This window comes from Scomber scombrus, chromosome 2, assembly GCF_963691925.1.
Source record: "Scomber scombrus chromosome 2, fScoSco1.1, whole genome shotgun sequence".
In the NCBI taxonomy this organism is placed as follows: domain Eukaryota; kingdom Metazoa; phylum Chordata; class Actinopteri; order Scombriformes; family Scombridae; genus Scomber; species Scomber scombrus.
The window spans coordinates 23,364,130-23,377,200 of NC_084971.1; the positions used below are offsets into that span (position 1 = coordinate 23,364,130).

Sequence of the window (13,071 nt, forward strand, 5' to 3'; positions counted from 1 at the left end):
TGTAAAAAAAAAAATGTTTTAAAGAAGACTTGCGTCAAAAGCAATTAGGCCAAGGAAACTATTTTATTGGATGAAGTGGCTACACATCGAGGCTGGAGTTTGTCACTGGAATAATTATGGACTTTGACAATATCTAATCATAGTTTTTTTTGTTTTTTTTAAATAAAAAAAAACAAACAACTAGTACTACATTTAACAAAAGCCGTTATGAATTAAGTAGTTGAATCTTAATAAATAAACTCAAGCAATAATAATAATGATAATAAAAAGAGCATTAAATTTGTCATTTTTAATCAATCTATTTATTTTAACAAAATCACTTTTCAAAGGCTTCATTTTGACTTTTTGGTGTTCCATCCTATTCCATTATAATTAATACACAAGTATCCTACAATTAATACAGACAGGAAAATTAGTCAAATCAAGTAGATATTTTTCAATGTTACAGTCTGCCAAAGTCCCCCTTGTTGTTACTATTCTTCCACTGCATTTCAACCGGTAAAACCTGAATAAACACAAAAAGGGAATTTGATGCTAAACAGACTGTAAATGTGGCAGATACACTTAATTTGACCAACTCAGTCTCGAATGAGCTTCAGTTAAACCTTTAAATGCATATTTGCACAACATGACTGTGTATTTTAGCCCCCGCCACTTACACTGAAAGGAAATATTTTAATAGTCAGTATAATGTCATGAGAAATCATGACAGCAAGGAAAATCTTTTTCAGTGTTCATATGGACACCTGGCTGATGTTTGACAAACGTGAAAAGCCTATCCTTTAACAAAATATATATATTTTTTTTATGACAATACGATTTAAGTGAATCTAATGGTGGACTTGTACCCTGGACATCCACATCATTTCCGCCAATGTGGTGGAGGAAAAAAAAGATTCTGTAAGTCAAAATAATGAGAAACCTTCTCAAAATAATGACATAACTCAAGATAATGAGATACTAAGTCATAAGATAAGTCATTATTTTGAGACACTTTCTCATTCGTTTGAGATATTAAGTCATTATTTTGAGATATTATGTCATTATTTTGAGATAGTTTCTAATTATAATGACTTACATATTTTTTTTCCTCACATTGGCGGAAATGGATTTCCGTGCAAAAAAAAAGTCCCGATGATGATAGCGACGTTTTTTGTATTAAGTGAACACGGAAATCAAAACTAGGAACCATTGTCTTGACTGTATGTTTCAACTCGAACAGATTTACAGGACGGACCTCCAAGCAAAAGCAGCTCTGATCATTTCGGTAAAAAATGCGTTCATCAGACTTGACATTTTTAATGACACTTTTATGTGAGATTCAGTAGCGTGTAGCTGCTTGACAAGCTAAATATTACGTTTAAACTGCGCTAATTAACGTTAATTGATTTTATTTGCCACGTGACTCTTCCTGTCAGCTAACCCTAACCCTAGCCAACATTAACCAAGCACTTGTCTTTGTCCTTAATGTTTGTCACACATTGTTGAAAACCTGCCTTATTCATTAGATTTGTATATTTAATGATGACAGAAGTCAGTAAAAGTGTTACAGTGATTTATGGTCGTTTGGTTCGCCTGTTCATAGATAAACTAGCTTCGTATCTTCTACATCAGTTTGTCTGTTGTTCAGCAGGTGGCCTGAAGAAAATCCGACCGGCAGCTTGTGATAACATCAACCTGTTGAACCAGAAATGCCCAAAAAGAAAACAGGAGCCCGGAAAAAGGCCGAGAGTCGTAAGGAGCGAGAGAAACAGAGCCGGGCCAACAGGGAACATGTTGATGTGGCCAAACACCCCTGCAACACCACCATGGTATAAATAAAAGTACTCAGATCCTTTACTTCAGTAAAAGTACAGCAGTGTAAAATACCCCAAAAAACCTTTGTATGTAAAAGTACAGAAGTATTAGTAGCATCATGTTGTTTAAGTAATACAGTAAAAGTAGTGGTTTGGTCCCTCTGACTGATATATTATTATATATAACATCATTAGATTATTAATACTGAAGCATCAGTGTGTAAGTAGCATGTTACTGTTGTAGTTGCTGGATGTGGAGCTAGATTAGTCCAGTGGTTTCCAGCCTGGGGGTCGGGCTCCTCCAAAGGGTCACCAGATAAATGTGAGGGGTCGTGAGATGATTAATGGGAGAGGAACGAAGAAGAAGAAACACACTTCTGATACACATCTGTTTTCAGTTTTTATACTTTTTCTCTAATCTTTGATTTTTGGTGAAATATTGGATCATTTAAGCATTCGTTAAAATTACACCATGTGAGAAGTTTAGAGGGAAAAATCACTATTTGGTTGCTGTTAGGAGCAACTCATAGACATCTGAAATGTGACACTAACTACACACTACTTTTTGTAAGTTGTCAAGAGCCAAAAAGGTTGAAACTAGTTTCATCTTTATCAATTTGTTGTATTTTAAGTCAATAAATAAAATTAAATAATCAGTAAATCTTTGTCTTAAAAGTAAGTAAAGCTCTCAAATAAATGTAGTGGAGTAGAAAGAGTAGATTACTTTCCACCAGTGCTGGTAGCTAGCTGTCAGTGGAGTAAACACTTCTTACCTGTACCTAAGTAACGACTGCCAACTAAACACTCAGATGTGATCACTATAAATGTGACTACTGTGTATCCATTGTGTCAAATCTTCATCTGAAAAGTAACTAAAGCTGTAAAGTACAAGGACCTAAAATTGTTCTTTAACACGGCACTAGAGTAAATGTACCTATTTACTTTCCACCTCTGGTATGTATCTTCTGAGGCTAATACATAATGGAGATGCTTTAAGTGCCACAAGTACTGTTATTTCCTACATCCGTAATTTGATTGTTTTCTGTTTTGTAGGAATGTGACAAATGTCAGAGGTAAGTAAATTTATTACTTTATACAACATATATTCAGGTATAATTACACTGTACAGAGTAAGCTCTTTTAAGAGTAATTACAAAAAAAGTGGAGGCAGAAAGGAAGCCAAAGATGTAAAAACATAGACACACAAAGATGGGAAAATAAGGTCGAGGTTGAAAAGTGCTGAAGTTTCCTTTTAATGCATACATATTTGTCTTTGTAATGCTCCCTTATAGAAAACAGAAGAACAGAGCGTTCTGCTACTTCTGCAGCTGGGTGCAGAAGCTGCCTGTCTGCGCTCAGTGTGGTGAGTACACTGCAGTGAATGTTTCTATCTGTTAGTCACAAACTACACAGTGGGTTTATCAAAAGAGGCACTTTGCACTTTAGTGTTGCACTTCCATAAAGTTTTGAGAGACAGATTTTAAAAAGAAAGGTAAAGACGTCCGGACATAGCTCTGAGCACAGGTTCCAAAAATGCTCCTACACTTCCCATAATGCGCCAGAATCTTTTATTAGACCCTTCCCGCCAGGTAAAGACTTATGTCTCACAAACACGACACCTCTAGTTTGCAAAGCAGCTTTTCTGAAAAATAAAATAAAATAAGAAGCCTCAAGTACAAGCCAAGACTACCTTTAATGACATCATTTTATTTTTGCATTTTATTTTACAAAGTTCCCAAAAAGCTTCAGTAGACATATTAGCACTCATCATAATAAGTTAGCTAATCTTTTTATGGCACCTTTAATGCCACTAATATTGTGCTTTGGCGTCCCTGAGTGTTAGTATAAAAAAAAAAGACACTTTGGCAGACAGCAATATGAGTCATGTATGTACTGGAAAACATGCAGTATCAGAGTAATTTGATGTGTGCTGTCATTAAAATAGGTTCACACCTTATTAGACTATGACCTTTTTTATTAATTTTTTGTTTTATAAGGTAAAACCAAGTGCATGAAGTCATCAGATTGTGTCATCAAACATCCTGGGATCCACAGCACTGGGATGGCCATGGTGGTAAGTCAGCAACATTTATAACTGATATAATCTCATTGCAAGAATACCTCTCCTGTTGACGCTAACGGGGGAAATCTGGTTTGGCCACAGAAAGTACAGTGCTATATAGAAAAATATTGGTAGTATTTAGGAAGAACAGTTAGTATGATTTTAATGTAGTCGGTTGGTTGTTTTTATTGTGACACGTTTGTTTTGTGCAGCAGTCCTTTATTCCAAAACAAATATCTCTTCCTGGTGACAATAAATGTGACCTGAGTCTATGAGTCCCTGGTGCTGTCTTACATATTTGGTAGATTTATTGTGCAATGGCATAAGATACAATGAGCAAACATCAAATGAGCCCTATACGGTGGCCGACAAGGGCCAAACGCACTGCAACGGCCAAACGCGTCTCCGTTAAGGAAAACAGCTTCAAGTACAGAAACGATTCAAATGTACAAACTCAAACACAAGTCTAAACGAGGTGCAAAAAGAGAAACGTGTTGCAAATGGAAAAAACGCGCTGCAAAAAACAAAGACAAATGCAGCATCATCAAACGCGCTGCAAATAGAGAAACGATGCAGAGCACTAAACGATTCAAACCAAGAAACCTTCTTCAAAAGCAAAACGCTTCATAGCCGGTCACTGCTCCAAACCTGCAGGGGGCGCTCGGGATGCAGAGAGACAGAACAGCTGACTGAACAGCTGACTGAACGGTGTTTCAGCAGGAAGGTAATGTGATTTTTATTTGATTATATTTGTATGTTATGTTTATATAACTGTACAACGCACATTACGTGACGTTTTTTTTTATTGTAGTTTACATCAGACTCTACAAGGCTGCACATTTGCATGTAGATTAGCCTGCTTAATAAAATGATTAGAGATTGATATAAGCACCCGCTTTAATAGTACATTAAAAAGCCCTCTTATCACAGTCTTCCATACCTAAACCCTGTCCTTTCCTTTTGCAGATGTACTGTCCATTCTGTGGATCTGCGCTTGCAGCTTTCCCTGCCTTTTGCTGTGCATGTGGCAAAAATCTAACTTTTTTAAAGCATGTCAATGAGGAGACACCTGCCACTCGTGCACAAGTTGATGTTGCACAACCTAGCACCAGTGCATTAGTGATTTTGTAACATAAATGATTAGAAGGGGGCTTGAAAGGTCCAGATTGTGTTCTTGTATATACAAAATCACTTCTCTCTGTCACTATCCAGGTTCAATAACTGGCATTTAAGGTGTACTAAAATGTCCTGCAGAAAGTAATTTTTTATTATACTTTTTATTATAACGGGTGCTTATATCAATCTCTAATCATTTTATTAAGCAGGCTAATCTACATGCAAATGTGCAGCCTTGTAGAGGTCTGATGTAAACTACAATAAAAAAAAAGTCACGTAATGTGCGTTGTACAGTGATATAAACATAACATACAAATATAATCAAATAAAAATCACATTACCGTTCCCGCTGAAACACCGTTCAGTCAGCTGTTCAGTCAGCTGTTCTGTCTCTCTGCATCCCGAGAGCCCCCTGCAGGTTTGGAGCAGTGACCGGCTATGAAGCGTTTTGCTTTTGAAGAAGGTTTCTTGGTTTGAATCGTTTAGTGCTCTGCATCGTTTCTCTATTTGCAGTGCGTTTGATGATGCTGCATTTGTCTTTGTTTTTTGCAGCGCGTTTTTTCCATTTGCAACACGTTTCTCTTTTTGCACCTCGTTTAGACTTGTGTTTGAGTTTGTACATTTGAATCGTTTCTGTACTTGAAGCTGTTTTCCTTAACGTAGACGCGTTTGGCCGTTGCAGTGCGTTTGGCCCTTGTCGGCCACCGTAGCCCTAACATGAAAGTAATAGGTGCAAACACAAGTACTGTGGAAACAGTAAAATATGTGAAAACCGTATTGGGCACAAATATTCATAATAACATGGATGCTATTGTTCATTGCCAGCCATTATCAGTCTGTATTGCAGTAGTGTACAAATACAGTATTGATGCCACAATAATGACTGTCAGTGATTTGGATGTAACACGCTGTCCACAGAGTATCTGATATTGCTAATAATGGTGTGCAATAGGGGTATGACGATAAAGTCAGCTCACGAGACGAGACGATACACAATATTGTGTTCACAAGAATGAGACAAGATGAGATCTTAACACTTTTTTTAAGAAAAAGGAAATATATGACTGGAAAAAGTCCTTTATTTGACTGATATTTACAAAATGCAAAACAATGCAGGTGTATTTATAAATATTTTAACAAATCATATTGTAATGAATGTCACTTCAGGTCTACTTTCTAAGTATGAATATCATATGCAGTATGTAATAAGCAAGCACTGTAAAAGGTTTCCCCCCCCCCTTCCGCCATATAGATCCTATATCACACAAATGCACAAATAGGACAACACAAATGTGAATTGTGTTTTAATTTGGTAGTGTGACTCATTTTACTTTTTGCATCATTAGGCTACCATAGGTGCACTAGATCCCCCGCTCCTCCTACCCCAGGCTTTCAGTGTAGAGACCCGAGATCAATCTACCCCCACTCCTCTCCTCATTTCCTACTTCTGACTGTGAGATCTTCTCAGCAGGTAGAAGCTGCTAGTTCACAAACTAGAATGAGGTCGCCCACTGCAACAAGTTTAAGACATTATAAAAAGAAGATGTGACATGCAAACGACTGAAAGAAAACTGAAGGATTTTTTTTTTTGGGTGTACGCGCCCTGTTTTGCCCCCGATAAGATGCCCATATCTAAATCCGCCACTGATGCTGCAGTTGGATACTATTTCACAAGACAGCTTTTCCCTCGACGAGAAATATCGTCATGTTTTAATATCGTAAGATCTTGTGGCACGATATCTCATCACACCTCTAGTGTACAAGAATATTAATGTTGAAGCTCAAAGTCCCTGAGGCTAATAATAGTCCAGTGATGTGTGTATAGCTATATAGTGCTACATTTTGCCTTCATAAGTCAGCATGAAGAACAAAGCATGTTGCAGTATGTACATTGAAACAAGTTTAAAGAGGGAATTGAAACTGTGGAAGATAAACACTTCATTTGATTCACATGGCTTAAGTCTCATATTGGTTTCAGATACATTTTTAAATAGCTTTTTGCACAAAACTGTGGATTTTGTCACATAATCAGCAGGAATGCTTACTTCAAGCAAATCATTGTACATGTAGGCACCTTACTATTTTTTTAATACTGGGAAAACAATGGTAATAAAATAAAACTAACTTTCATTGTAATTGTCTTCTTAACCATAAGGGCGCGGTGTGTGACTTCTGTGAAGCTTGGGTGTGCCACGGCAGGAAATGTTTGAGCACTCATGCCTGTGCATGTCCTCTGACTGATGCAGACTGCATCGAGTGTGAGCGTAGTGTCTGGGATCATGGTAAGAACCCCCCCCCCCCTTGATTGAAATCCATCAGGTCACATCAGTTTCACATAAAACAATGACCGCTGGTTTTTTTTTAAACTTCCTGAACAGGAGGGCGTATTTTCCGCTGTTCCTTCTGTCAAAACTTCTTGTGTGAAGATGATCAGTTTGAACACCAGGCAAGCTGCCAAGTCCTTCAGGCAGAAACCTACAAATGTGAGTCATATAGTTTTCTTTTCACTCATACTGTCATACATACAATTTTTGTGGTTAATGGGGAAAGTAAAATGTATCTTATTTGTGCCAGAGAAAAATATCCAGAGGGTATATGTGCAGGAGTGACAACGTGGTTGTTCACATTTTGTCTAACATTCCATTGTAGGTGTTTCCTGTAATAGACTGGGACAGCACTCCTGCCTGCGCTGTAAGGTGAGAGAACATCTGTATTTTCCTCAAAGAACACAGTGTCTGTGTCAGACATTTATACAAAGTTGATTTGCACTTCATGCTGCACTAAGCATAATTTTATGTGAAGCTACACCATTCATATCAGCTCAAATCACAAATTGTGTCCACAACAAAGAAGAATGTCCCACATCTCCTAACTGATATTCAGATTCTTCCAGCTGCATACTGCTTTTAGTTTGCTTTTAACAGGAAATAATCCCACCATGCAGGAAACATCAAAGTGAAACAAAAGGTTAATATAATAAACAGTTCCCCCCAAACAGATAAAGCTGGACTCTACCACATACAGTGGATACTGCTGCCAAAAGATAATTTTTGTCTCTCCTTGATTAGGCACTGTTAAATTATTCTACTTGATCTCTGAATGGTTAAACAAGTCGGTTATGTCACGGGTTGTTAATTATCAATAGCTAAAAGTTATTACACAGCAGTTTTAACTAGGCAGTAGTGTTTTACTGATGTGGCACACATGTGTCTTACATTAAAATGCGTACAGCAGCAAATAACAACACAATAGTATATAATAATAAAGAGAGCAAGAGACAAAAGCTAGAAACAGAGACAATAGACTACAGGGCCTCACATAACAGATACATGTAGAGTTTCTGCTGTTTATAATTATTCCTCCTTCTGTGTAAAAAAAAAAAGAAAAAGAAGCTTTCGAAACATCTTAAATTCTTAAGTGAGGTTTAGCAGTTGGAGTCAGCCAAAATCAAGTTCTTATCTTTGGATAAAAAAAAAAAAAACAACCTGCGTGTGACCAGCAGGAGATATTGCCACAATGCCAGCGAACAAATAGTTTGGGAAAACACAGAAGAGGGAATTTTGCACAATGAATAGTGTAATTTGGAAGATACCCACTTCAGCTGAAATTCAGCAAAATGCATTTTTGCTCAAAAACATGAGGGGAAGAATGGTGGATTTTTTTTAGACTCATGTTAGAGATCATGTAGGCACAGTCAGCCAAAAAAAAAGAACCATATTGAGTCCCGCCAGTTAAAGTACAGCTGCAGTGGCACAATCACATCTGTAACAGGCCAACATTTAAAAACAAAAAAACAAAAGTGTGAAAAGTAATTATCATTCATCCCTGTGAGGTTGTCGACCCAGACCTGAAATATAAATATCAATAAATCGGATTGTACAGGAGGAGGAAAAAGTTGTTTCAAAATCCTCAACAGGGCAAATGAGAGGATCTCAATGGAAAAACAGGCATGAGTAAGTTCCTTTTTAAATAGATGTGGATGAATGACCTTAGTGGTCAGAACTCTAATATAGACTATCGCAGTTATGCAGATGACACGCAGATATTTAGCACTGTCCCCAGATGACTACAGTCCAATAGAGTCGTTGTGTCACTGTTTAGAGCAGCTTGAATTAAATCAGGACAAAACTGAGGTCATTGTTTTTGTCAATAAAGAGAAGAGGGTTGCTGTCAGTACACACCTTGAGTCACTCTCTCTAAAAACTAAAGACCAGGTCTGAACCATTGGCGTACTGATAGACTCAGATCTGACCTTCAGTAGTTATATCAAATCAATCACCAAAACAGCCTTCTATCAGCTTAAGAACATATCCAGAGTGAAGGGTTTTATGTCTCAAACAGACCAGGAGAAGTTGATTCATGCTTTCATCTCCAGTAGACTCGACTACTGTAACGGTCTTCTGACTGGACTCCCACAGAAAAGCATTAAACAGCTGCAGCTCGGGTTTTAACCAGTTCCAAATCAACCACATCACTCCAGTTCTAAAGTCTTTACACTGGCTCCCAGTCAGCTATAGAATAGATTTTAAAGTTCTGTTACTTGTCTACTAATCACTAAATGGTTTAGGTCCACAATACATGAATGACATGTTAGTAGAATATAAACCCAGTAGGGCTCTGAGATATACTGACTCAGGTCAGATAGTGGAGCCCAGAGTTCAAAACAGACATGGTGAAGCAACATTTAACTGGAACAAGCTACCAGCAGAACTGAAATCAGCCCCAACTGTGAACATTTTTATATCCAGGTTCATTTGCACTGTATGTCCTTTTAATGACGTTATAGCAAATCATCATTCTATGCTGCAAACTTATATTTTATGCTCTATTCTATTCTAGTTTTTATTTTATTTTTCTCTTTCTATTTTTCTTTACTTTTTTAAATTGTATATTATTAGTGGGGTGTTTTGTTTTTAATTGTATGTTTTAATGTTTCCAATTTTTACTATTATTGGGTTTTATTTTTATTTTTCAAATTGTTGTAATGTTTTTATATTTTTTGTTTCCAATTCTTACTGTTAAATGTTTGTTTTTATGAAATGCGCTATAGAAATAAAGCTGCCTTGCCTTGCCTAAACCTGCCTGAGCACATACCGTATTTAATTCTCATATTTCAACTGAAATTAAAACACTATATCGTGTGTGCAGTTAACACTAACATGAGATCATTTCAGCTTTTTCTGATCATGTCCTTTCAGGCCTGTTACTGTGACGACCATGCCAAGAGTAAGGTCTTCAAACAGGAGAAAGGCAAAGCGCCACCGTGCCCCAAGTGTGGCCATGAGACCCAGGAGACCAAAGACCTCAGCATGTCCAGTGAGTTTCACAAAAACCTTTAAATCACTAAAAGTAGTTTGTTTCAATATTATTAGGAGGAAGTTACATAAGACTTGACTTCCTTCCTTAGAGCCCCTAAAATGAAAGCGAAACGGTGCAGAAACTGATTATAAATGAACCATAATTTCCCAGAAAGAGCTTGTTTGTTTACTCCGAGACTACTCTGAAACCAGATGTTTCTCTCATGAATTAACTTTGTTTCTTGATAGTCCTCATTCTCTTGTTTTTTTAAATTTTATTAACATTTTTTTTACTGTTTATTAGCAAAACAGTATCTGACCAAAGTGCATTTTTAATATGTTTCTTTAATCCTGCATGGATACTTTGAAGATAACCATGTGGTAATACAGTGTAAACAAAGTCTATTGTCATTAAGGTGGAGGGTTCATACTTGACCTTGGAAATAGTAGTTTGACAATGATTAACTCCAGTTCCACTTAATAGAATTCCTCCACAGGGTTATCACAGAGCTCTTTGTGGTGACACTGATGGTCTTGTAAACATCAAATCCAATCTTGACATTTTCTTAGTCCTACTCTGTCTTAAAGGGCTCTGCTGAAAATCTACTGATGAATCTGATATCTTAAATTACTCATAGAGCTTTACTGCAGTGCAGGGCAAAAAAAGCAAAATTACAGTTTGAATAAATGAGTGTTAAAGTGTGAAAAGATTGTTTTTATACTCCTGGATTGAGCTGCTGCATTTAACCTCAGCAGAAACATCCCGATCAATATGCTGAAATATCCCCCTTAATTTGACTGAGTAACCAATTTAAGAGTACTTGAATAGGTATTGTAACACATCAATAGCAAGACCTGAGAAGCATGTACACACTACAGCATCCAGTCCGTTCAATCCACACTAAATCCGTCGTCCGCTCAGCTGTCCTGCCAGCAGCAACTCCTGAGGACAGCGGCTAGCCAGACTGTTTACACCAAGCTCACTGACAAGAGAAATGTTCTTGACCAAAACAGCTTTCCAGTAGAGCTGCAGCAATTAAGCAATTAGTTGGATTAGTTTTGAAAATCGGTAAAGCCAGAGATTTTTTAAAGTGGGTGGTGGGCTTCCGCAGGGGGGCTACAGACAGGCTCAATGAATGGAACTGAAAAAATATTAGTTTAAAAAGGAGATCCATATCATCGACTAAATGTGTGTGATTTGGTAAAAAATATAATTGAGAGATACAGTAGTTACTGGGAATTTCCATAGTCAAAAACAAATAAGATAAACATTCAGATAGACTTTTTTTATGTATTTGGTGTAGTCTGGAGTGTGTCAAATAGTTATCAGTCTATGTTTAGGAACTGACCGAAACTAAGCATGTTAATGTGGTGTTGGTGGGGTTTCCAAGCTTTGTCTCAGACTTTGAAAAACCCTGTGTTAAGCATTTTGAGTCATTTTTCTAAGGAAAAAAGAAGCTAAAACTCTGATTGCAGCTTTTGATATCTGAATGTTGTTTGGTTTCTTTAGTCTTCTATGATAATACACTGAATATCTTTGAGTTGAGTGCTGCTGGTTGGGACAAATCAAGACTTTTTAAGGTTGAATCTTGGCCCCATTGGGAATTTTGATTGGCATTTTATGGACCAAATGACTTATTGATTAATCAAGAAAATAATCAACAGATTAATTGATAATAATCAATTAGTTGCAGCCCTACGTTACAGTAGGCACCATGAGGCGAATATAGAAAGTAACGTTATTTATTGTATATTGATTTCTTTATTTTATTTTACCTGTTATTGTAGGAGGTAGGTGAAATCTAGCTATCGTAAATCTCAATCAGATCATCTCAGGCATCATCAACGAGAGAAAAATGACAAGAAAATCTAAAATAATTCAAGGCATCTGAGGAGGTGTTCTAGATTTTGTGACTGCAATGACTAAACGACAGCCTAATACTTTACTTTACATAAATAAACCTAATATGTCAAATTGTCTACAACTATCCCTTGCAGCATCTCTAGAAAAACCTATGTTTTCATGTACATAAATTAATAACCATCATCAGGCTGCAAATTTTGTTAAAAAAAATAGTAGGTGCTTTAAACTCAGATTTAAGGTGAGCTCTGTGTGTTTTCCGCAGCTCGCACTTTGAAGTTTGGCCGCCAGGCTGGCGCAGATGACGATTATTATGACGATGGAGCATCAGGGTACGATTCCTACTGGAAGAATCTAGCATCTGGGGGGGGCAGAGACCAAGAAGATGACTACGGTGAGGATGACGACTATGAGGAAGATGAGGATGACGAGGATTCTGATGATGATGAGGAGGAAGAGGAAGAGGAGGAAGAGGGTGAAGAGGAAAAAGCTGCTGATTCCCTGGCCGGTCTCAAATTGGATGGGACTGCTGCCTGAGATGGGACAAAGACTAGGGGTCCTCACTGGGGACCTGCATCTAAACTGAGGACCCCTCCTGGAGTTTGTCTCAGTCCCCATAGTTCTTTCAAAACCTGTTTAGCAATGAAAACATTTTATTAATGTCAATGTTAAATATTCAAATGTTAAATTTCATTTGCTTAAATAAAATACTCTAAAACAGGCAAAACTTTTTTACTTACTGAAAACTATCTGATGGAAAATTGAGGAAACAAGACATCACTGGTCAGACTTCCAATGCAAACTTTTAATAGTTTTTAATACCAGACACATTTTGTTCTGTAACAAATGTATATTGAAGTTTGATACCAAGCTCTAGAGATGACTTTTTTCACATTTTGGTCTATTCTTTACCTCCTGTTAATTTGATTATACTACTGT

General features: G+C 37.1%; 1 protein-coding gene across 3 annotated transcripts; it reads left to right on the forward strand.

Moving 5' to 3' along the window:
- Positions 1-1,196: 1,196 nt before the first annotated feature.
- On the forward strand, positions 1,197-12,859 carry znf330 (zinc finger protein 330). 3 transcript variants are annotated; one of them, XM_062431946.1, is made up of 10 exons: positions 1,197-1,267; positions 1,634-1,811; positions 2,850-2,869; positions 3,089-3,159; positions 3,794-3,870; positions 7,130-7,256; positions 7,353-7,457; positions 7,624-7,670; positions 10,173-10,290; positions 12,398-12,859. In XM_062431946.1, the coding sequence occupies exons 2-10, from the start codon at positions 1,692-1,694 to the stop codon at positions 12,667-12,669; spliced, it is 957 nt and encodes a 318-aa protein (XP_062287930.1). In that variant the 5' UTR covers positions 1,197-1,267; positions 1,634-1,691; the 3' UTR covers positions 12,670-12,859. The 3 variants fall into 3 exon arrangements, with proteins under 3 accessions (XP_062287930.1, XP_062287947.1, XP_062287939.1); XM_062431963.1 differs by having other exon boundaries at positions 1,206-1,267; positions 1,615-1,811; XM_062431955.1 differs by having other exon boundaries at positions 1,214-1,267; positions 1,631-1,811.
- Positions 12,860-13,071: the final 212 nt, after the last annotated feature.

Excerpts from the sequence above, each read along its gene's own strand:
- znf330 (XM_062431946.1), top strand. The coding sequence starts at position 1,692 with ATGCCCAAAAAGAAAACAGGAGCCCGGAAAAAGGCCGAGAGTCGTAAG. Across the intron at positions 1,812-2,849 it reads ACCCCTGCAACACCACCATG|GAATGTGACAAATGTCAGAG; the intron begins GTATAAATAAAA and ends TCTGTTTTGTAG. Across the intron at positions 7,257-7,352 it reads GCGTAGTGTCTGGGATCATG|GAGGGCGTATTTTCCGCTGT; the intron begins GTAAGAACCCCC and ends CTTCCTGAACAG.